Source organism: Berghia stephanieae, chromosome 2 (genome assembly GCF_034508935.2).
Source record: "Berghia stephanieae isolate SIO BIC M18660-M18661 chromosome 2, UCSD_Bste_1.3, whole genome shotgun sequence".
NCBI lineage: Eukaryota > Metazoa > Mollusca > Gastropoda > Nudibranchia > Aeolidiidae > Berghia > Berghia stephanieae.
The window spans coordinates 15,271,630-15,297,992 of record NC_088361.1 but is presented as its reverse complement, the minus strand read 5'-3'; the positions used below and the strand labels follow the sequence as shown (position 1 = coordinate 15,297,992).

General features: G+C 37.5%; 1 protein-coding gene across 4 annotated transcripts in view; it reads right to left on the bottom strand.

The window, feature by feature from the left end:
* Nucleotides 1–26,363, bottom strand: part of LOC144964379 (putative sodium-coupled neutral amino acid transporter 11) — a 174,956-nt gene that overhangs the window by 24,125 nt on the left and 124,468 nt on the right. For all 4 annotated transcript variants that reach the window (XM_078898557.1, XM_078898554.1, XM_078898555.1 and 1 more), the window contains 3 exons: nucleotides 23,358–23,416; nucleotides 22,340–22,415; nucleotides 8,650–8,718 (listed from right to left, as the gene is read on the bottom strand). In XM_078898557.1, the coding sequence (XP_078754683.1) occupies nucleotides 8,650–8,718; nucleotides 22,340–22,415; nucleotides 23,358–23,416 (204 nt within the window). The remainder of the gene's footprint in view (nucleotides 1–8,649; nucleotides 8,719–22,339; nucleotides 22,416–23,357; nucleotides 23,417–26,363) is intronic.

Genomic DNA, 26,363 nt, shown 5'->3' with positions numbered 1-26,363 from the left:
AGTGCAAGAAATCTTCTATTCTTTGTTTAGTTTTATCAGATTGAAAGACACGTATACATATATTTCAATGCTACCTCTTGCTGTCAGTCTTGTTTAACTCAAATTTATTGCTTGGCAGAGTGACGTTGCAGAAATGTTTGTGTAAACTTGTAAAATTGTTTCTCATTAATGGTGAGGGAGAACAAACGTAGTCATCGTTGACTTATAGATAGTTCTTAGTTGACGTCACTCAGGTCTTTGTTATTGTTTTTTGCCATCCGCGTTTATGAGTAATGCTCACTAAACTGTATTAACCTGACTATAAACGTCCATGGATACGCACAGTTTTGTGTGTTGGTCCGTTATACTTCCGGATGGCAATGTTATGAGCTTCTTAGCCAAGCGCAGACTATCTATAGCCTGACACTAGAACCATCTAGGACTTATAGTTTGACGTCATATTCATTCTAGGTTTTTGCACCGTCTATGGAGATGTCGTTAGAGTAGTGCTCAAGGAAACACGTGATTCCATTGGTTAAACTATTGAATACAACTCACGAATCGTTTTCTTTTGTGGCCAAAAACTTGTTTTTTTTGACGTCATTTTTTTGGTCAACGTCAGGCTGTAAGTTTACGATAGCTACGGCACTTTCCCTCTTAATGCAGACAAATAGAATGAGAAACTATTCGATGAAAACCGTTATCCCGCTGATGACAATTTACTCTCCCTTATTCTAACGTGTGTATATATCAACTTGAGATTTTATATAGCAACAACTTGAGCTTTTATATAGCGCAATATCCACTAAACGTGCTCAAAGCGCTTTACAGGGGGTCCCTGGCCAACAGCAACACATAACATATAGAACGTGACATGACGCCTGTTAGGCGATACTACAAATTTTTGTTTGGACAAAGACAACGCTGTTAACGGCCAGGTATTCGTTTTACACCTGATTACGGTGAGTGCATGTGAGTAAAAAGCCTTCTCCAAGGACTCAACTTTGCGCCGAACGCGAGGCTCGAACCCACGACCTTCCGATCCGAAAGCGAGTGTCATACCACTAGACCACCTAGCCGCACAATATCGACCATCAGGAGTAGATTAAAATGTGACACCAAATATTTTGACAAATCAAATCAAATAAATAAATAAATAATAAATAAATAAATACAAAAATCAAACAAAATAACCAGTAAACTGCCTTACTCCAGAAAAAAACAGATATTTAAAAGTTTGCCGCCCCCCCCCCCCCCCCCCCCCCCCGCCCCCCCCCCCAAAAAAAAAAAGAAAGAAAAACATAAACAAACAAACAAGACAACAACCAAAAAAACCCCAAAACAACTCGTCTTTAAAATATATCGTTCGATTTAAATAACCCTCATCTTGACAAAAACTCTCAAACCTGGGACTTCGTGAAGTCTTGATTAAAGGTCCCAGGTTTGAAAGTTGTTGGATTGTTTTTGTTTGTTTTGTTTTTCAATATGAGGTTAGATCTAGTTTAAATCGATCGATTTTTAAAGGAAGAGTTTTCTGACCAAATCTTTAAACACCTGTCTTGCCAGAGTACGGCAGTCGTTAACTAGTTAAATACGAAATGCATAAAGTATTTTTTAAAATGTGGTGATCGATCTGAAAGTGCTACAGGTGAATATGTTACCAATCGCCTCGAAACAGTGTTATGTGGGATTAAATCAATAAATGACAAGAGAGTGGTTTGAAATTAAAATGACAAAAAATTGTGACATTTTACGTGTAGTTATAATAATGATAATAATAATGATAATAATAATAATAATAATAATAATAATAATAATAATAATAATAATAATAATAATAATAATAATAATAATAATAATAATAATAATAGATCTTTATTGTCCATAAATATGGCAATTTGTCATTTAGTTACACTTGTTATAACGTTATATGATAACTATAACATTGAACAGATATTTCACTCCTACTTATTCTCCTCTCTCTCTCTCTCTCTCTCTCTCTCTCTCTCTCTCTTTCTCTCTCTCTCTCTCTCTTTCTATCTCTCTCTCTCTTCCTCTCTTTCTTTCACGCGTGCGATATACACAACATGTAAAAACAACTGTGCACCCACTGTACTCCTTCAGAGCCATAAGGTCCATGAAGCCGGAGTTTATCCCGGTTTCTATAGCGTGAAACGGGCAATAGCAATTGCTTGTTATCCTTTGGATAGGACGCTAGTCTATCCCCCCAATGTACTTTCCGCCAAATCAAACAGACCCAGCTACCTATTCATTCACTGCTGGATAGACTGGGGGGAGAGGGGTCAGGAAAAAATCTCGATTGCACCCGGGATCGATCTCAGTCCCTTTGCGTGTGAAGCGAGTGCTCTACCAACTGAGCTATCGGGACCCACTAGGGAGGGTTACGGGTTATAGAAATCTTAACAACACCCGGACTCAATACAGGACTCTGTGCTTGTACAGCAAGTGCTTTAATAAATCGAGCTTTTATATAGAGCAATATCCACTAAATGTGCTCAAAGCGCTTTACAAGGGGCCCCTGACTAACAGCAACACGTAACATATATAGCGAGACATGGCACTTGTTAAGTGAGATTACCATTTTTCCCCCGACAAAGACAACGCTGTTGACGGCCAGGTACTCATTATACACCTGAGTACGGTGAGAGAATTTGAGTAATGAGCCTTTTCAAAGGACTCAACTATGCGCCGAGAAAGGCTCGAACCCCAGGACCTTCCGATCCGAAAGCGAGTGTCATAGCACAAGACCACATAGCCGTAAATTGATACATTGCATGCTTTACCAACTGAACCACCGAGACCTTTCATGAGATAATGATATCTTCTCTTGGTATTCCCACCAGTTATAGCTTGGGATCAACGTGTACATATATGCAGGTCTTACATCTGAACCCATTTATGGGCCTAATTTAACCTTGTTATAATGGACAATATTTTGCGTAATTTTTTAAAGATTTCCATTACAACAATGCGCCCATAAGGAATTGGGCTACCAGGCCTGCAAATAAGTGCACTTTGCTTTAGACACACCTATAGATAGTATGCAGATGACGTCACTCAGGCCTTTGTTATTGTTTTTGCCATCCGCGTTTGTGAGTTGTTCTCACTAAACTGTATTAACCAGACTATAAACGTCCATGGATACGCACAGTTTTGTGTGTTGGTCCGTTATACTTCCGGATGGCAATGTTATGAGCTTCTTAGCCAAGCGCAGACTATCTATAGCCTGACACTATTCTCTATTGTCTTCTGGCACTTTTCTACTCACTTCATATCTTGTTGTTACCAACATAAGTGCCTGCTCCACTCGCTTTTCTGAATTAAAAATTCACCCCATACACCGGAGCATACTCAATGTCTCAATCGTTTCTATGTTATATGTTTGTGTTGAGAATGTTGGCTGTTAAGCTTAACTGCTGGTCAAAATACTTCGCGATGGTGGTGGGCGAACGAATCGGCGGTCCCAGAAGTGGGTTAGAGAGGGATCTAGAAATGACTTGGGTTTGAAACGAATATTTTTGTGTTCGTGGATAGCTCACACGGTAGAGCCACGCTCTCACCTGCCAGGCGGAGTTGTCGTACCAATAAGGTCGCAGGTTCAAACCCCACCACCGCCGCGAAAAATTTTTATTCTCTATTGTCTTCTGGCACTTTTCTACTCACTTCATATCTTGTTGTTACCAACATAAGTGCCTGCTCCACTCGCTTTTCTGAATTAAAAATTCACCCCATACACCGGAGCATACTCAATGTCTCAATCGTTTCTATGTTATATGTTTGTGTTGAGAATGTTGGCTGTTAAGCTTAACTGCTGGTCAAAATACTTCGCGATGGTGGTGGGCGAACGAATCGGCGGTCCCAGAAGTGGGTTAGAGAGGGATCTAGAAATGACTTGGGTTTGAAACGAATATTTTTGTGTTCGTGGATAGCTCACACGGTAGAGCCACGCTCTCACCTGCCAGGCGGAGTTGTCGTACCAATAAGGTCGCAGGTTCAAACCCCACCACCGCCGCGAAAAATTTTTATTCTCTATTGTCTTCTGGCACTTTTCTACTCACTTCATATCTTGTTGTTACCAACATAAGTGCCTGCTCCACTCGCTTTTCTGAATTAAAAATTCACCCCATACACCGGAGCATACTCAATGTCTCAATCGTTTCTATGTTATATGTTTGTGTTGAGAATGTTGGCTGTTAAGCTTAACTGCTGGTCAAAATACTTCGCGATGGTGGTGGGCGAACGAATCGGCGGTCCCAGAAGTGGGTTAGAGAGGGATCTAGAAATGACTTGGGTTTGAAACGAATATTTTTGTGTTCGTGGATAGCTCACACGGTAGAGCCACGCTCTCACCTGCCAGGCGGAGTTGTCGTACCAATAAGGTCGCAGGTTCAAACCCCACCACCGCCGCGAAAAATTTTTATTCTCTATTGTCTTCTGGCACTTTTCTACTCACTTCATATCTTGTTGTTACCAACATAAGTGCCTGCTCCACTCGCTTTTCTGAATTAAAAATTCACCCCATACACCGGAGCATACTCAATGTCTCAATCGTTTCTATGTTATATGTTTGTGTTGAGAATGTTGGCTGTTAAGCTTAACTGCTGGTCAAAATACTTCGCGATGGTGGTGGGCGAACGAATCGGCGGTCCCAGAAGTGGGTTAGAGAGGGATCTAGAAATGACTTGGGTTTGAAACGAATATTTTTGTGTTCGTGGATAGCTCACACGGTAGAGCCACGCTCTCACCTGCCAGGCGGAGTTGTCGTACCAATAAGGTCGCAGGTTCAAACCCCACCACCGCCGCGAAAAATTTTTATTCTCTATTGTCTTCTGGCACTTTTCTACTCACTTCATATCTTGTTGTTACCAACATAAGTGCCTGCTCCACTCGCTTTTCTGAATTAAAAATTCACCCCATACACCGGAGCATACTCAATGTCTCAATCGTTTCTATGTTATATGTTTGTGTTGAGAATGTTGGCTGTTAAGCTTAACTGCTGGTCAAAATACTTCGCGATGGTGGTGGGCGAACGAATCGGCGGTCCCAGAAGTGGGTTAGAGAGGGATCTAGAAATGACTTGGGTTTGAAACGAATATTTTTGTGTTCGTGGATAGCTCACACGGTAGAGCCACGCTCTCACCTGCCAGGCGGAGTTGTCGTACCAATAAGGTCGCAGGTTCAAACCCCACCACCGCCGCGAAAAATTTTTATTCTCTATTGTCTTCTGGCACTTTTCTACTCACTTCATATCTTGTTATTAACCAGACTATAAACGTTCATGGTTACACAGAGTTTGTGTGTTGGTCCGTTATACTTCCGGATGGCAATGTTGTGAACTCCTTGGCCAAGCGCATTCTATCTATAGATAGTATGACGTTGACGTCACTCAGGTCTTTGTTATTGTTTTTTTTTGCCATCCACGTTTATTAGTAATTCTCACTAAACTGCATTAGTCAGATTATAAACGTTCAAGGTTACACATAGTTTTGTGTGTTGGTCCGTTATACTTCGGATGGTAATATTGTGAGCTTCTTAGCCAAGCGCATACTATCTATATAGTATTGATTATTTTGCAATGAGGAAAAATTAAAATTAAAAAATAGAAAAAAATCTAAGATTAAAAATAGAATTGAAAACATGCTCATGCAATTATGGCAAAATATTAGAAAAAACTCAAACTGACAATGCGTTTAATAAATTAATTTTGAATGCATCACAAAGTAGAAAAACGTGAATATATGCCCTGGCTGAAAGTTCGATTGTTTGAAGTAACAAAATTAAAATTAAAAATAAAAATCCCGCGGTAAATTTGACTTTGAATTTCTCTTGGGACACAATCGCACGTTCGAAGTTGACGGCCATCACCTTTATTCTACCAATTTATTGTTAGGAGGTCAAGAGTGACCGATCTTACCAACAACGGGGCAAAAACCAGTGAAGTTTCATCATTGGACATCACATGCGTTACATATGGGGAGAGTGTGTCAAGTTAATTATATGATTATTATAAGCTAAATGGGTGAAATTGATGAATTGTATACGTTTTGATATGGTGGGATTGGTGAATTGTATACGTTTTGATATGGGTGGGATTGGTGAATTGTATACGTTTTGATATGGGTGGGATTGGTGAATTGTATACGTTTTGATATGGGTGGGATTGGTGAATTGTATACGTTTTGATATGGGTGGGATTGGTGAATTGTATACGTTTTGATATGGGTGGGATTGGTGAATTGTATACGTTTTGATATGGGTGGGATTGGTGAATTGTATACGTTTTGATATGGGTGGGATTGGTGAATTGTATACGTTTTGATATGGGTGGGATTGGTGAATTGTATACGTTTTGATATGGGTGGGATTGGTGAATTGTATACGTTTTGATATGGGTGGGATTGGTGAATTGTATACGTTTTGATATGGGTGGGATTGGTGAATTGTATACGTTTTGATATGGTGGGATTGGTGAATTGTATACGTTTTGATATGGGTGGGATTGGTGAATTGTATACGTTTTGATATGGGTGGGATTGGTGAATTGTATACGTTTTGATATGGGTGGGATTGATAGATTGTATACGTTTTGATATGGGTGGGATTGATGAATTGTATACGTTTTGATATAGGTGGGATTGATGAATTGTATACGTTTTGATATGGGTGGGATTGATGAATTGTATACGTTTTGATATGGGTGGATTGATGAATTGTGTACGTTTTGATATGGGTGTATTGATGAATTGTATACGTTTTGATATGGGTGTATTGATGAATTGTGTACGTTTTGATATGGGTGTATTGATGAATTGTATACGTTTTGATATGGGTATATATATGGATATATATATATATGAGTGTTGGTAGGTACGAAAGTGCTCGATAATGATGGTTAGAGCTAATATAAAATACAAATTGTCACTCACATTTTAAGGATTACGCCGACTGAGGACGTGTAAAGAGACACAGAAACGAACGTCTCGGCCACAAATAATGTCAGTGACGATTTTTATTCTATATATATATATATATATATTTATATATATATATATATATATATATATATATATATATATATATATACACATACACATACAATATTTTTAGAGTTTTAAACTGTATATATGCATGCGTCATATTCCTTGTTCTTATGTCCTTAAGCGATTTACGTTTTACGGCGCGTACGACACATTTAGCTCCTATCAGCGCCAGTTCATATTCCTGATTACTAGGACATTGATTCGGTCAATCAACAAAATATTTATAAAAATCTTCGAAAATAATTAATAAAAAGGAAAAGAAATGAAGGACAAAATTCTCATCTCTGACATCTACAGGTTTTGCAAGAAATGGAGCTGTAAAACCAATCACTTGCGTCACACATACTTGGGCCTTTTATATAGCACAATATCCACTAAACATGCTCACAACGCTTTACAATGGGTCCCTGATCAACATCAACACGTAACGCATAGAACGAGACACGACGCCTGTTAGGCGATATAAATTTTTTTTCCGACAGAGACAACGCTGTTAACGACTAGGTACTTATTTTACACAAGAGTACGGTGAGAGAATGTGAGTAAAAAGCCTTTTCCAATTTTCCAAGGACTCAACTATGCGCCGAGCGAGGCTCGAACTCAGGATCTTCCGATCCGAAAGCGAGTGTCATACCACTAGACCACATAGCCACACATATCAAGATAGAGATGAGATAATGGGTGGCTGGATCAATGGGTAGATTGGTAGATATATGAAAATATTGATATGATAATACAACTGGTTATTGATAGGAATATAGGTTGATCAATAGAGCAAGAGAGAGCGAGAGGAGGAGACTTACACATAGGTAGATTAATAGCTAGCTAGCTAGATATATAGATAGCTAGATAGATGGCTAGCTAGATAGATATATAGATAACTAGATGGCCAGCTAGATAGATAAATATAGATAGATATATAGAGAGAAATAGATAGATAGATAGATAGATAGATAGATGGATAGATAGATAGATAGATATATAGATAGATAGATAGATAGATAGATAGATAGATAGATAGATAGATAGATAGATAGAGAAATAGATAGATAAATTGATAAATAGATAGAATGATGCATAGGTAAAATATTGATAGATATATAGGGTTTAAGAGAGCGAGCAAGTGACACACACACATATAGAGAGTGAGAGAGAGAAAGAGAGAGAGGGAGAGAGGGAGAGAGAGAGAGAGAGGGAGAGAGAGAGAGAGAGAGAAAGAGAGAGAGAGAGGAGAGAAAGAGAGAGTAGCGTCCCTTGATTGGACGTCACCCATAGTCTGTGACGTCACCGGTGGAAAAGTTATTAGAGAGAAAACGTCATGTTGGTTGTGCGCATGCGTCTGTCGTCCTCGCTTCCGGTGAAAGCGGCTTGAGACACTTCAAAACCAAATTGACGTTCTCTCTGTAAGATGACGTCCAATCAAGGGACGCTACTCTTCCGCTAATCTCATTCCCTATAGCTGTCATTAAAGCATTTCTTTGAATTTTGTGATGTACAAGAGAAATCAGATTGAGAAAAGTTTCTGTTGCATCGTAACATTGGTTACAATTTTCCTACTATGAATGGAAGGAGAGGGTTAACACAGGATAGAATAGACTAGAATACTCACTCTCTCCACCAATCCATCCTATGACCTTTGTAATAGTGTCGCCGATGATCACGTTGTAACTCACCATAGCTGGGGAAAGAAGACGTAAAATATCAAATTAGTTTTCTACAGATTATAATCAAACGTTAACCCCCCCCCCAAAAAAAAAAAAAAAAAAAAAAAAAAAAAAAAAAAAAAAACCCAAAAAACTGGAGCATTTATATAAAAAAATAATTGAGCTTTATATAGCGCAATATCCCCTAAATGTGCTCAAATCGCTTTATAGATAGTATGCACTTGACGTCACTCAGGCCTTTGTTATTGTTTTTGCCATCCGCGTTTGTGAGTAATGCTCACTGAACTGTATTAACCTGACTATAAACGTTCATGGATACATGCAGTTTTGTGTGTTGGTCCGTTATATTTCCGGATGGCAATGTTATGAGCTTCTTAGCCAAGCGCATACTATCTATAAGGGGTCCCTGGTCAACAGTAATATTTAACATGTAGGACGGGACATGACGCCTGTTAGGCGATATTACAATTTTTCGGACAAAGACAACGCTGTTAACGGCCAGGTACTCATTTTACACCTGAGTACGGTGAGAGAATGTGAGTATAGAGCCTTTTCCAAGGACTCAACTATGCGTCGAGCGCGAGGCTCGAACCCAGGACCTTCCGATCCGAAAGCGAGTGTCATACCACTAGACCACATAGCCGCGTAATATCCACTAAACGTGCTCAAAGCGCTTTATAAAAGGTCAAACTAAAAGTTAGAGGTGCCTACATGAGTCAATACGATGGATAGAAAAATAAAGTGAGTTCATATATACAGGAACAACAACAACAACAACAACAACAACAATGACAACAACAACAACAATGACAACAACAATGACAACAACAACAACAACAATGACAACAACAACAATGACAACAACAATGACAACAACAACAACAATGACAACAACAACAACAACAACAACAACAATGACAACAACAACAACAACATCAATGAAAAACCACAACAAACAATGCAATCATAAACAAAACAATGACAAACAACAACAACAACAACAACAATGACAACAAAACAACAACAACAACAATGACAACAATGACAAACAACAAATGACACAACAACAACAACAATGACAAACACACAACAAAATGACAACACAACAACAACATCAATGACATAAACCAACATGACAATCAAACAACACATGACACAACAACAAAAAAACACAACAAATGACAAAACACAACACATGACAACAACAATGACGACAACTACAACAACAACAACAATGACAACAACAACAACAATGACAAAAACAAAACAACAAGACAACAACAATGACACAACAACAACAACAACAACAATGACAACACAACAACAACAACAATGACAAAACAACAACAAAAATGACAACACAATGACGACAACAACACAACAAAAATGACAACAACAACAACAACAATGACAACACAACAAAATGACAACAACATCAACAACAACAATGACAACAACAACAAACAACAACAACAATGACAACAACACAACAATGACAACAACATCAAACAACAATGACAACAACAACAACAACAACAACAATGACAACACAACAACAACAACAATGACAACAACAACAACAACAACAACAATGACAACAACAACAACAATGAGAACAACAACAACAATGACAACAACAACAATGACAACAACAACAACAATGACAACAACAATGACAACAACAACAACAACAATGACAACAACAACAATGACAACAACAACAACAACAATGACAACAACAACAACAACAACAATGACAACAACAACAACAACAATTACAACAACAACAACAACAACAATGACAACAACAACAACAACAACAATGACAACAACAACAACAACAACAACAACAACAATGACAACAACAACAACAATGACAACAACAATAACAATGACAACAACAACAACAACAACAACAATGACAACAACAACAACAACAATGACAATAACAACAACAACAATGACAATCACAACAACAACAATGACAACAACAACAACAACAACAATGACAACAACACACAAAAACAACAATGACAACAACAAGACGACAACAAGAACAACAACAACAAAAACAACAACATGACAACAACAACAACAATGACAACAACAACAACAACAATGACAACAACAACAACAATGACAACAACAACACAAAACAATGACAACAACATCAACATTAAACAATGAGCAGGACAGACGCCTAGCGAATTACAATTTTGGACAAAGACAACCTGTTAACGCAGGTACAACATTACAACCTAACGAAGAATGACAATATAAGCCATCCAAGACTCAACATGCGTCGAGCACGAAGGCTCAACCCAACCATCGACAAACAGTTCATACACAACACATAGACAATACACAACAAACTGCCAAAGCCATAAAACAAATAAAACATGACAACAACAAAACAACATCAATGCTACAAACAAACAATGACAATATAAAACAACATGACAACAAACACAACAACAACAACAACAAACAACAATACAACAACAACAACAAAACAACAACATGACAACAACAACAACATGACAACAACAACAAAATGACAACATACAAACAACAACAACATGACAACAAACAACAACATGACAACAACAACACAACATGACAACAACAATGACAACAAACAAAACATGACACAACAACAACAATGACAACAAAACAAAATGACAACAACAACAACAATGACACAACAACAACAATGACACAACAATGAACAACAACAACAACAAATGACAACAACAACAACAAATGACAACAAACAACAACAATGACAACACAACAATGACAACAACAATGACAACACAACAACAATGACAACAACAAACAATGACAACAAAACAACAATGACAACAATGACAACAACAACAATGACAACAACAACAACAACAACAACAATGACAACAACAACAACAACAACAACAACAACAACAATGACAACAACAACAACAACAATGACAACAACAACAACAATGACAACAACAATGACAACAAGACAACAACAACAACAACAATGAGAACAACAAAAACAATGACAACAACAACAATGACAACAACAACAACAATGACAACAACAACCATGACAACAACAACAATGACAACAACAACAATGACAACAACAACAACAACAATATCAACAACAACAACAATGACAACAACAACAACAACAACAACAACAACAATGACAACAACAACAACAACAATGACAAACAACAATGAACAACAATGACAACAACAACAACAATGAACAATGACAACAACAACAACAACAACATGACATACAACAACAACAACAAACAATCAATAAACAACAACAATGACAACAACAACAACAACAACAAACAACACAACAATGACAACAACAACAACAACAATGACAACAACATGACGACAACAAGACAACAACAACAACAACAACAACAATGACAACAACAACAACAATGACAACAACAACAACAACAATGACAACAACAACAACAATGACAACAACAACAATGACAACAACAACAACAACAACAATGACGACAACAACAACAACAACAACAACAACAACAATGACAACAACAATAACAACAACAACAACAACAACAACAACTTCAACAACAACAATAATAAAAATACTCAATACATCTTCTTTGAAATTTTTATAATGTTAAATTATGCTTAATACTGTTTACAATCCATAGTTTATAGCAGCCAAGTATGCACCTGTCAAAAGGATAGCAAGCAATTTCTTTCTAGAGTGAAATCGATTAAATTATGGCTCTGAAAAATTCATCATACTGGCATATCGTTTACAACAAGTTCGAACTACGGTCTAATTGAATCATTAATTGAGCTTTTATATAGCGCAATATCCACTAAATGTGCTCAAAGCGCTTTACAAGGGGTCCCTGACCAACAGCAACACGTAACACGTAGAACGAACCATGACGCTTGTCAGGCGATATTACAATTTTTTCCGGACAGAGACAACGCTGTTAACGGCCAGGTACTCATTTTACACCTGAGTACGGTGAGAGAATGTGAGTAAAAAGCCTTTTCCAAGGACTCAACTATGCGCCGAGCGAGGCTCGAACCCAGGACCTTCCGATCCGAAAGCGAGTGTCATACCACATGACCACATAGCCGCTTTGATGATACTAATAATTTCACACAAATGAATCAGTAGTGAATTGTCTGTATTAATAAGAAACGATGTAGACTTGTCTAGGAAAACATTTCGAGCATTTATATAGGGCAATATCCCACTAAACGCACTAAAAGCACTTTACAAGGAGGTCGCTAAGCCAACAGTAACACTGAAAATGTAAGACGTGACATGGCACAATATTTTCTTACAAGACTTAAATCAAAGACCCAAAAAGTGCCCTATTATGATTATTGATTTTCATCCCAGTAATGACGACACTGCAATTATTGGGCACGGCATGGAATTTCCCTTTCATTAGATGTCGGGTTGAACTCGTCACATGTCGGGGGCGATAAGAAATAACCCGTGCGATTTCATCTTTCAGCGCTTCAATGATACTTGGAATTTCAAACCAATGAATAAATATTGAACTGTCTGTAAAATAAAATAGTGTAAGCCTGTCTACAAACAAAACTTGAGCTTTTATATAGCGCAATATCCACTAAACGTGCTCAAAGCGTTTTACAGGGAGGTCCTTAGCCAACAGCAACACTTAACATGTAAGACGAGACATGCCATATTTCTTACAAAATTTAAATCAAAGACCAAATTACCCTGTGTTATGATTATTGATTATCACCCATTTATTGACAGTGCAATTATTAGGCTCGACATGGAATTTACCTCTCATTCGATGGCGGGTCTAACTATTGACCTTAAAGGAAAGGAGTCTAAACAAAGTAAGCATAGTCCTATTTTCGTTTGTTAAAATATGATAACTTCCGCCATACTCAGAGCCATTTCCATTTTAATGGAGTACTGTGTCTAAATCTGAAACGTTTACCTTAGATACCTCTTAATTCTCTATCAAATATTCTCGGAAGTCTTTGCGACTTTTGAAATCATAAGAGTTGCTATGATATAAATATTTATCTAAATAATAATGGTTAACTTTAGGCTTATAAAATCCACACTACTTTTCCATTATAAACGCTAAATTAGTTTAAAACTAGATTCAAAGATTCATGTGGACCGGTGGACGTGACTCTTTTGTCATTAAAAAAAAATTCATTTCAAACTTTTATGTATGATATGTATGATTTTTCCAAATAATATATATATTGTCATGTAAATTCTTTATTTTTGTTTCGAATTATCATAAAGTATATATTTTATTGCGACTAAAACAATCTGTTTTCAGTAGAAAATTCCGAAATGACTTCCGGCTTGTTTTTACATCAGTGCTGGGCGATATCAGTAATGTTCGATATCATTACTATACGATATAATAGCGATACTGGTATTTTAACAAGAAATAATGATGATCATTTCCCTCGTTTGATTCAGATCTTATCTATGGAAACGGCGACTTCTATCAATCGCAGCTCGATTGTTGAATTTATAAACGTAACATTTATGAAGCATAGTGATTTTGTAAATATAAGCCAATGACTCCGTGAGAAATATCTGTTAACTAAGTCGATTACTTTTGAACCTAGGAGAGGGAAAATCGCGAAATATAATGCCTCGCATAACAAATCATCAGACAAGAAGACTGTATTGATAGCGTTGATCTTCCTATTCATCAAACGAAAAGAGCCACTTCCGATATGACACAGTAATAACAGCTGATCGACCCACAGGAAATTCCTCTTCGTTGGCCGTCTAGTCATATACATGTCTATGGGTCTAACTCATCACATGTCATGGGCGATAAGACCTCGTGCAATTTTATATTTCAGCATTTCAAAGAGATTTGGAATTTCACACAAATTAATCAGTAGCGAATGGTTTGAAAACGAAATATTTAAGGCAGACCTGTCTATAACACAAGTGTAAATCACTTTAATGGAAATTGCATTATTGAGCTTTATATAGCACAATATCCACTAAATGTGCTCAAAGCGCTTTACAAGGGGTCCCTGGTCAACAGCAACATTTAACATGTAGGACGGGACATGACATGACGCCTGTTAGGCGATATTACAATATTTCGGACAAAGGCAAGGCTGTAAACGACCAGGTACTCATTTTACACCTGAGTACGGTTTTGTTTTGTTTTTAAGGGTTTTACGGCGCTTGCAACACATTTAGGTTATATCAGCGCCAGTAAAAAGGAAGAAAATGGGATGGTAAAAAGTTCTAGAATTACAATTAGAGCACCCAAGAAAAAGTAAGACAAAAGGGAACTGAGAACAAATAGGGATCAGATGTAGATTCCAAGAGCATACCACCAATGTACTTAGTTTGAAATCACCTACAAGTCTCATCCAGACACAAGCACAAAATCCAACAAAGAGGAACACACTCAAATGCTTACATTATACATTCAAAATAAAAATAATACATAACAGAGAGATGATTTACAAGGAAAAAAATATCATCTCCCAAAACCATAACTATGCATTTGACTGTTTCCCTCCCAGCTAGGACTCCGGCCAGAGCCAGGACAAAACCAAGAAATCTCATTCCGAGACAAAGACAGAAAGCATGTTGGAAAACAGATATAAGGGGATAGAAGTCACAGTATGTACCTCCCTGCCCGCTATGGGAGGTCAGGATCCCCACCCAGCCTGAGTACGGTGAGAAAATGTGAGTAAAGAGCCTTTTCCAAGGACTCAACTATGCTCCGAGCCCGAGGCTCGAACCCAGGACCTTCCAATCCGAAAGCGAGTGTCATACCACTAGATCACATAGCCGCACATTTTAGATAGCGCTTTTTAGAAATATATCACTTCAGATTGTTTGGAAATCGGCATGACACTTCCGGTTTAAAAGGCTCGTGCGATTTGACAATAATATGAGAATGAAAGCTATTAAAAGTGGATTGACGAAAGCAAGTGTCTAAAGTTGTGTACGGAAATGCTAACAAGTATGTATAATGACGATTTCATGAAAGAAACAGTTGTAAAATGATTGGCCTTTCTGTATAGTTATGATAATAATATCTTCTTTTAACATTAGTCGACTAATGGCCTCGGGATCCGTTTCTAAATAATCCAGCCAATGTGATCAGAGTTTATTTCAGTTTTAGCGATGGCGATGATGATGATGATGATGATGATGATGATAATAATGATAATAAATATAATAATAATGAAAATAATATTTTAGTAATTAATTTTAGTAAACATTAATGATAATAATAATAGTAAAAATAATAATAATAATAATAATAATAATAATAATAATAATAATAATAATAATAATAATAATAATAATAATAATAATAATATAATAATAATAATAATAAAATAAATAATAATAATAATAATAATAATAATAATAATAATAATAATAATAATAATAATAATAATAATAATAATAATAATAATAATAATAATAATAATAATAATAATAAGAAGAAAAGAAGAAGAAGAAGAAAGAAGAAGAGAAGAAGAAGAAGAAGAAAAGAAGAAGAAGAAGAAGAAGAAGAAGAAGAAGAAGAAGAAGAAGAAGAAGAAGAAGAAGAAGAAGAAGAAGAAGAAGAAGAAGAAGAAGAAAGAAGAAGAAGAAGAAGAAGAAGAAGAAGAAGAAGAAGAAGAAGAAGAAGAAGAAGAAGAAGAAGAAGAAGAAGAAGAAGAAGAAGAAGAAGAAGAAGAAGAAGAAGAAGAAGAAGAAGAAGAAGAAGAAGAAGAAGAAGAAGAAGAAGAAGAAGAAGAAGAAGAAGAAGAAAGAAGAAGAAGAAGAAGAAGAAGAAGAAGAAGAAGAAGAAGAAGAAGAAGAAGAAGAAGAAGAAGAAGAAAGAAGAGAAGAAGAAGAAGAGAAGAGAAGAAGAAGAAGAAGAAGAAGAAGAAGAAGAAGAAGAAGAAGAAGAAGAAGAAGAAGAAGAAGAAGAAGAAGAAGAAGAAGAAGAAGAAGAAGAGAGAAGAAGAAGAAGAAGAAAGAAGAAGAAGAAGAAGAAGAAGAAGAAGAGAAGAAGAAGAAGAAGAGAAGAAGAAGAAGAAGAAGAAGAAGAAGAAGAAGAAGAAGAAGAGAAGAAGAAGAAGAAGAAGAAGAAGAAGAAGAAGAAGAAGAAGAAGAAGAAGAAGAAGAAGAAGAAGAAGAAGAAGAAGAAGAAGAAGAAGAAGAAAGAAAAGAAGAAGAAGAAGAAGAAGAAGAAGAAGAAGAAGAAGAAGAAGAAGAAGAAGAAGAAGAAGAAGAAGAAGAAGAAGAAGAAGAAGAGAAGAAGAAGAAGAAGAAGAAGAAGAAGAAGAAGAAGAAGAAGAAGAAGAAGAAGAAGAAGAAGAAGAAGAAGAAGAAGAAGAAGAAGAAGAAGAAGAAGAAGAAGAAGAAGAAGAAGAAGAAGAAAGAAGAAGAAGAAGAAGAAGAAGAGAAGAAGAAGAAGAAGAAGTAGAAGAGAAGAGAAGAAGAAGAAGAAGAAGAAGAAGAAGAAGAAGAAGAAGAAGAAGAAGAAGAAAGAAGAAGAAGAAGAAGAAGAAGAAGAAGAAGAAGAAGAGAGAAGAAGAAGAAGAAGAAGAAGAAGAAGATACGCACAAATAAAAAGAAGCAGTCTAAGCGGTAAATGATACAAAGTGTATGATCGGGTAAATGTTATCAAAGTGTATATGTTCATATGTATTAAGTTTATGAAAATTTTGAAAAAAAAGAGAGGGATTGTAATTTTAAGAAAATTCGATAAATAATAGACACATCGTAAGGGATATAAGTCTCTAAGATATGGATTTAGACACTGGTTCCCAAAAGAAACCAAAAAAAAAAAAAAAAAAACAACAGAAAAAACTTTCATGTAGAACCACATCCAATAGATGTGCTCAAAGCGCTTTACAAGCACTTTTTCCTTTCGGCAACCCCTGTACGCAGAATCCCTGACTACGGACAGGGCTGCAGATACGAGATGGAAGTCGGTTTGCTGATTGGGTCGATCGTCATAACATAGTTGTGTGAGAACCATAAGAAGCTCTGCCAAGTGCTTTTTTGTTTTTGTTTTTTAAGGATTTTACGGCGCTTGCAACACAGTAAGGTCATATCAGCGCCAGTAAAAAGGAAGGAAATGGGATAGTAAAAAGTTGTAGAATTACAATTAAAGCAGCCAAGAGAAAGGAAGACAAAGGGGAACTGGGAACAAATATTGATCAGATGTAGAATCCAAGAGCATACCACCAATGTACTTAGTTTGAGATCACCTATAAGTCTCATCCGGACACATGCACAAAATCCAACAAAGAGGAATGCACTCAAATGATTACATTATACATTAAAAATAACAAATATAATAATGCATAATAGAGAGATGATTTACAAGGAAAAAAATATCATCTACCAAAACAAAAACTATGCATTTGACTGTTTCTCTCCCAGCCAGGACTCCGACTAGGGCCAGGGAAAAACCAAGTAATCTCATTCCAAGACAAAGACAGAAAGCATGTTGGAAAACAGATATAAGGGGATAGAAGACACAGTATGTACCTCCCTGTCCGCTATGGGAGGTCAGGATCCCGACCCAGTCTGACAAGTGCAATACAAAACAATGTAAGACAAGGCATGAGACATTTAAGGTTTATTTAGTGTATGCTACAGAGAAACATTAACCGTCAACAAAATGGCGCTGGCTGCCTTACCCGAAGGAAGAAGAAGAGGTGGTATTACCGGTCAAGTATTCATTTGATACCTGAATACGATGAAACAATGTAATTCAACAATCTTTTCCAAGAAATCAACTTCCCGCTCTGCAGAGCGTGACTCAAATAGGGACTCAAACCAAAGACCTACCGGTCCGAAAGCAAGTGTCATGCATATCACAAGACCAGCCAGAAAGCTCATCGATAAATTTAAGTCGATCAAGATAGTCCATACGCCCATTCTATGGAAATGACACTGGAAAAATCTTGAGCTTTTTTATAGCGCAAAATCCACTAAATGTGCTCAAAGCGCTTTACAAAGGGTCCCTGTTCAACAGCAATACGTAACATGTAGAACGAGACCTGACGCCTGTTAGGCGATATAACAATTTTTTTTGACAGAGACAACGCTGTTAACGGCCAGGTACTCATTTTACACCTGGGAACGATGAAAGAATGTGAGTGAAGAGTCTTTTCCAAGGACTTAACTATGCGCCGAGCGAGGCTCTAACCCAGGACCTTCCGATCTGAAAGCGAGTGTCATACCACTAGACCACCCCATAGCCGCACGTAGTGACAAGACTGACATTGATCACATGGGGATTGTTTCCGATTCCATCTCCCAGAGACACAACCGGCTTTAGTTGCCATCGAATCACTCCTTGACATAAACACCCATTTATTGCTGCAATCCCAGACATAAACGGATTATGTTACACATGGCAATCTGTACCCGATAGGATGACTCAAATAACCGTTCATTTGTCAGTAATGTCTAACACACGTAACAAATTTCATTCAATCTGATAAAATGAGACACTTCAGACGAGAAGAAAACTGGAAATCTAATTAAGATGACCTCGCGAATGACCTCGCGAAGTCCCAGGGTTGAGAGTTTTTGTCAAAATGAGAGTCGTTTAAATCGATCGATATTTGAAGGACGGGTTTTCTGGCCAAATTTTTTCATGCATGTCTTTCTAGAGTACGAAAGACAAAGAGTAAAACATACGTATTGATGTTATCCGTTTCAGGAAGTTTCAGCTTGAAGAAGAAGAAGAAGAAGAAGAAGAAGAAGAAGAAGAAGAAGAAGAAGAAGAAGAAGAAGAAGAAGAAGAAGAAGAACAAGAAGAAGAAGATGATGATGGTGAAGAAATAGAAGAAGAAGAAGAAGAAGAAGAAGAAGAAGAAGAAGAAGAAGAAGAAGAAGAAGAAGAAGAAGAAGAAGAAGAAGAAGAAGAAGATGACGATGATGATGATGAAGAAGAAGAAGAAGAAGAAGATGAAGAAGAGGAAGAAGAAGAAGAAGAAGAGGAAGAAGAAGAAGAAGACTCAAGGGTATATATACTGTCTTCTTCCTCTTCTTCTCCGTTCCCCTTCAACTTGTCTTTATGTTTGATTGTCTGTCTAATAGATGAAAGAACGCCATTGTCTTCCTCAGTTCTGTCACCAGGGGGTGGGGGGGGGGGGTATAATCAATGTTGTTCTATTGCGTCTTCAAAAGAAAGAACGGGAATTGGAGACGGGCACGTTGAAAACAGAAGTAAAAAATAACACGGCGTTTGGTAATCAAATTACGTCATCCCTATGGTGTCACGTGATATTCCACGTGACGCTTATGTCACGGCGGCCAGGAATCGTGGCGGAAGTCACTAATCTTATATTTTTGACTCTATTTCCAAATTATCTTTAACTACATTGCCTATAGCCGCCTTCCTCTTTTTCTCTCGAACCTTAATGATAATAATAGAAACCAGCCAAAAATGAGCGTCAAAGGATCGTTCGAAGATTAAAAGCTGTAAACAGTTCCCATGGCAACAGCCATCAAACTGTCAGCATATAAAGGCAGACATTTCTCTAGGGGAACGGAACAAACCGGAAGGAAGACCGGAAGTAGATTATTCTTGATCAGAGAATAGCGGCACGAACGAATGTGAATTGGCTGTGAGCTCATGTCAAGTACTCACACCAAGAGATTATCGGCAGTTCTTCCCCCAGACGGTCGGTCTAATTCGAACCCACTCAATTTTCTACCGTTTTATCAACAACAAGTCAAGAGGATTTGAGAGGAGGCGATAGCTTAAAAGTTTATTTTTTTTAATGAAAGACAAAACAAAATAATCGTCATTTTTAAAATTTAAGATAAATTCAAAAAAAAATAAAAAATTAATGGTTATTTTCCTGTTGTTTTGGAGTATTCTAAATTTGAACGTTTATATAGAGTAATATACATTTAGCTTGCCAAATCGCTTTACAATGGGCTCGTAGCCAACAGCAACACTTAACGTACAGGACGAGACATGGTGTCTGTTAGGTGATATCTTTTTTCGAACAAACACAACGCTCTTAACGGCCAGGTACTCATTTTACACCCGAGTACGGTGAGAGAATGTGAGTAAAGAGCCTTTTCTGAATACTCAACAATGCGCTCTCAGAAGGGGACTCGTGCCTTCCGGTCAGAAGACGAATGCTTGATCCACTAGACCACATAGCCGGACATTTTAAAAAAGAAATGTCATTTGAACTTTATAAGGTAGAGGGGATTGTCGCTTTTTTATGAAAAAAATGAGCTTTTATATAGAGCAATATCCACTAAACATGCTCAGAGTGCTTTACAAGGGGTCCATTTAACGTGAAGGACGAGACATGACGCCTATTAGGCGATATTACAATTTTTTCGGACAGAGACAACGCTCTTGACGGTCAGGTACTCATTTTACATCTGAGTACGGTGAGAGAATGTGAGTAAAGAGCCTTTTACAAGGACTCAACTAAGCGCCGAGCGAGGCAATAACCCAGGACCTTCCGATCCGAAAGCTAGTGTTATACCACTAGAACACACAGCCGCACAGATGCGAACGAATGGTTAGCAGACGTACTTTCCCAGCATAGGACAAGAAGCTGGACTCCGACTAAAGAACTTTCTGCCATACCAAAATATGTTTGCTATAAGAATAACTATCTAAAACAAAGTGGTTCAGCTTTTAAGAGAATTATTCATAAGCCGAACGAATAGATGAATAAACATTGAATCAATAAAATTATGCCATTTTCAAAGGATTTCGAACCAGAGACGTCTGGGTGAAAAAGTGAGTGTCATACCACACGGGCTTAAATTTTGTTTGTTTGTTGTTGTTTTTTTTTTGCTGGAGAGATGGGCGACGGAAGATAATGGAATATTATATATATATATATATATATATATATATATATATATATATATATATATATATATATATATATATATATTATATGCACTCACATATGTAAATCAATAGTTGTATTTTTCAGCCTTAGGATGCATTTACATACTCTCTTGAATATATTTGCCGTCGGAACACTAATTAGCATACACAAGTACGTATAATTACATTTGAATTAATGAGGAATCATCATTTCTTTAGAATGCCCATGTGCACAGGCACATGCGTATAGATAGAACGAGATTGACGTCGTTCAGCTCTTTGTTTTTATTTTTAGACAATCTATAAACGTTTGGTGGTCGCCAGACTTATTTATAGGACTGTACAGCAGAAACCAGTGGGAGAGGAAATAGGAAGAAGACGACGGAGGTGGATTGGACACACGCTTAGAAAGAATGACTCCACTATAACAAAGAAAGTATTGGACTGGAACCCTCATGGCAGAAGATCAAGGGGAAAGCCACGAGGAACACGGAGAAGAATTAAAGAAGCTGATATACAGAGAAGTGGTAAGACCTGGAATGAGATAAAAAAAGTTAGCTCGGGATAGAGAAGGATGGAAACTGTTTGTCTGTGGCCTATACCCTGACCCAGGGTGAAAAAGGCAATGATGATGATGATGATAATCGTTGAAGGGTACCCATAAGTTTGTGTATTGGTACGTTTTATCCGGCTGGCGGATGGTGTGAGTTTTTAAAATTAAACGCATATTATCAATTTTCTAACTCACCTATAAAGGGGTAGAGGAATTGTAGGGCTGTAAGTATATAAAACCCCGGCCTTCCAAATGTGACCAGTACCATGTCCTGTTGGGGTAAAGAGGAAGGAGAGAGGATTTATACATTGTATTGAACATGATAATGATGGTTATAATCATGATGATGGTGGTGGTGGTGGTGGCGATGATGATGATGATCATGATGATGATGATGATGATGATGATGATGATGATGATGTGGATGTTGATGATGTGGATGTTGATGATCATGAAGTATACAGCTATAGGTAAAGGAATCATTCTAATGGCATTTATTTCAAAGGTACCGATATGATTATTTTACACCTACCATCATCAAACTGACACTTTACCTGGTTGGGCATACAAAATTTATTCTAAAATCAAAATCAACGAAAATTCAAAATATTCCGTCTTTAAGATCAATTTATAAATTCATTATCCTGGATAGAGGAATATAAAGTTGACATAGATAAATTTAAGAATTCAAGTCGAAATTCAATTTCCAACACTTGCTTCATCCAATATAAACACCAAATATTAACACTGCTGTTCTCTTTTTCTTCTTTTTTTTTTAAAAGTCAATATACCTATACCTGTTTATTGTCGTATTTAAAAGACGGAGATAAATCTAAATTGGCAAAGCAACGACAAACATTTGGTGTCTCCCATGCCTGAAGTTAAATAAAAAAAAAAGAGACAGAAAAAACACCAAAAAAAACCCCCCAATAAACCCACTGCTTTTCTCTGAAAAAAAAAAACGGCATTTAAAACTTTGGCCAGAAAACTCGTCCTTCAAATACCGATCGATTAAATGGACCCTCATCTTGGCAAACACTCTCAAACACTTTCGTGGAGTCCCAGGTTTGAGAGTTTTTTGCCAAGATGAGGCTCATTTTAATCGATCGATATTTGAAGGACAATTTTTCTGGTCAAAATTTTAAATTCCTGGTTTTTTTTTCTTTCAGAGGACAGCATAAGAGAGAAAACAGCGAAAGGGATGACCTCTGACCTGATATGTGTCTGTATTGGACAAGCGACCTCCTTCGACCAGGAGTAAGATGGAGTAATCTGGGGAGATAAGAAAATGAAATTAAATTTCCCATTTGTTTTATCCATGAAATATATAGTGTCTTGCCCATGGATGCGTGTAAAAAACAAACTAAAACATTCTTATAGAGCAATAACTACTGAGCATGCTCAACGCGATTTACAAGAGAATTTTCAAAAGAAGCAACTTTATGCCACCCATAAAGGAAGTCCTTAACTCTCTCCTTACCGATGATTTTCAGTATTTTCCCAAAAATGACAGGCTTAACCAGCAGAAAAATAGATTTTTTAAACTCCAGCAATCTCTCTACAAAACAACTTTATGTTCTTATTAGTTAAACTAAGACCATGGTGATGTACAAAATATATCTGAAAAAGAAAAAAAAAGTATTTTGTGTCGTAACAAATGTGACGATTTTGCTGTAGGTGGTAAGGAGAGGCTTAAAAGGGTTAAGAGCGTATTGGGAATGTGAAAGAAAAACCTTGTTCATCGCCGAATATTATTTTAAAAATAAAAAATAAATAAAATTCCCTTTATTCATCCCCAAGGGGAAATTTGTCTTTAGAGTCTATTCCTAGGGAAGACTGGAATAACCCAGGCGTCAGCCGCAGTGCAGCGCCGCAAAGTGAGCTAGGGCTAGGTGACTTGCTCAAGGCCACACAACGCAGTGGCGGGTGATCGAACTCGCTACCTTTTGGGTACGAAGCAAAAACCGTACCGCTGAGCCACGCTGCCCCTTAAGTTGTGGTCTTTGAATTGGACCAGTAGGGAGTTGTCGTACCAATAAGGTCGCAGGTTCAAACCCCACCACCGCCGCGAAAAATTTTTATTCTCTATTGTCTTCTGGCACTTTTCTATTCACTTCATATCTTGTTGTTACCAACATAAGTGCCTGCTCCACTCACTTTTCTGAATTAAAAATTCACCCCATACACCGGAGCATACTCAATGTCTCAATCGTTTCTATGTTATATGTTTGTGTTGAGAATATTGGCTATTAAGCTTAACTGCTGGTCAAAATTATTCGCGATGGTGGTGTACGAACGAATCGGCGGTCTCAAGAAGTGGGTGAGAGAGGGATCTAGTAATGACTTTGGGTTTGAAACGAATATTTTGTGTTCGTGGATAGCTCACACGGTAGAGCCACGCTCTCACCTGCCAGGCGGAGTTGTCGTACCAATAAGGTCGCAGGTTCAAACCCCACCACCGCCGCGAAAAATTTTTATTCTCTATTGTCTTCTGGCACTTTTCTATTCACTTCATATCTTGTTGTTACCAACATAAGTGCCTGCTCCACTCACTTTTCTGAATTAAAAATTCACCCCATACACCGGAGCATACTCAATGTCTCAATCGTTTCTATGTTATATGTTTGTGTTGAGAATATTGGCTATTAAGCTTAACTGCTGGTCAAAATTATTCGCGATGGTGGTGTACGAACGAATCGGCGGTCTCAAGAAGTGGGTGAGAGAGGGATCTAGTAATGACTTTGGGTTTGAAACGAATATTTTGTGTTCGTGGATAGCTCACACGGTAGAGCCACGCTCTCACCTGCCAGGCGGAGTTGTCGTACCAATAAGGTCGCAGGTTCAAACCCCACCACCGCCGCGAAAATTTTTTATTCTCTATTGTCTTCTGGCACTTTTCTATTCACTTCATATCTTGTTGTTACCTAGAATCTTTAACTGTCTGCAATGGACATTAGCATAAATGAACAAAACTCTAGAGAGGCTCCGCAACCTTTGGGATCGGAAACTGCCCAACATCCATCCGCACCCATCATTTGGCCGAGTGAAGGTGAAACGTCACTTCCTGTTTTGTTAAGAGTTCTCTAGGGACAACCTTGCCTTTCCTTCAACCATCTAAACCGCCAAACATGTTTTAGCCTCCCTTAAGACAGCAATCCAATAAAACACCCAAAGCCAAGGGTCAATGTTACTATCGTTCTTCTGACAAGGGGGAAAAGATTGGCTTGGATTTATAAATGGATATTAGAATCAATTTTACGCTCAAGTGTGTTACTCCAATAATCAGGGGAAGCGTGTACTCCAATAATCAGGGGAATCGTGTACTCCAATAATCAGCGGTAGCGTATACTCCAATAATCAGCGGACATTGAGATACCATGATAATAATAATATATGACTTTGGGCCACTCTTTTATTATTAGGATCAACATGAGTGATCGTTGTGGATCTAGATTCAGACAAATCATATCAGTGTAATGTTGGTATAATAAAAATAGCAGGCCGTTTATTGATGATCTTGAAACTCCATACAGAAAAGTGCGGGGAAGCAATAGGTTTGGGGAAGTCCTCCTTCTCCTCCTTCTTCCTCTTCCGCCTCTCTCTTCTTCTTCTTCTCCTTCTTTTTTCATCATCATCATCATCATCATCATCATCATCATCATCATCATCATCATCATCATCATCATCATCGTCGTCGTCGTCATCATCATCATCATCATCATCATCATCGTCGTCGTCGTCATCACCATCATCAACATCATCAACATCTCATCATCCGAAGCTTTTCCATTTCCACCATTTTCTTAGTATTTTAAGAGCCCATGCTTCAGGCAGCCCCCAGCGCTCTCAGCACTTGTTATTATTTGAGACAGCCTATTAGTGAGCAACTCTCCGTAATAAATTATATCACTCAAGACTACAAACGTTTAACGTTTCACACAGTCTTGTGTGTTGGTACGTTAATGTGGTGTAATGGTAGCACGTCTGACCGGTAATCAGAAGGTCTGAGGTTCGATCCCCAGTCGAGGTAGACTGATTTTTTGGGATGTTTTTTTTTTTCTTGTATTTTTCTTTCTTGTTTTGTTTAGCACCTCTCATGCACATGTGTTCAGATCTTTATCTTACGTTAATTTAGACTGGTGAATCTTGTGAGTATTTTACCTAAACACACACAGCGTTAATAGTTTAACGAAGGGTAGGGTAGTAAGAGGCCAGAGCG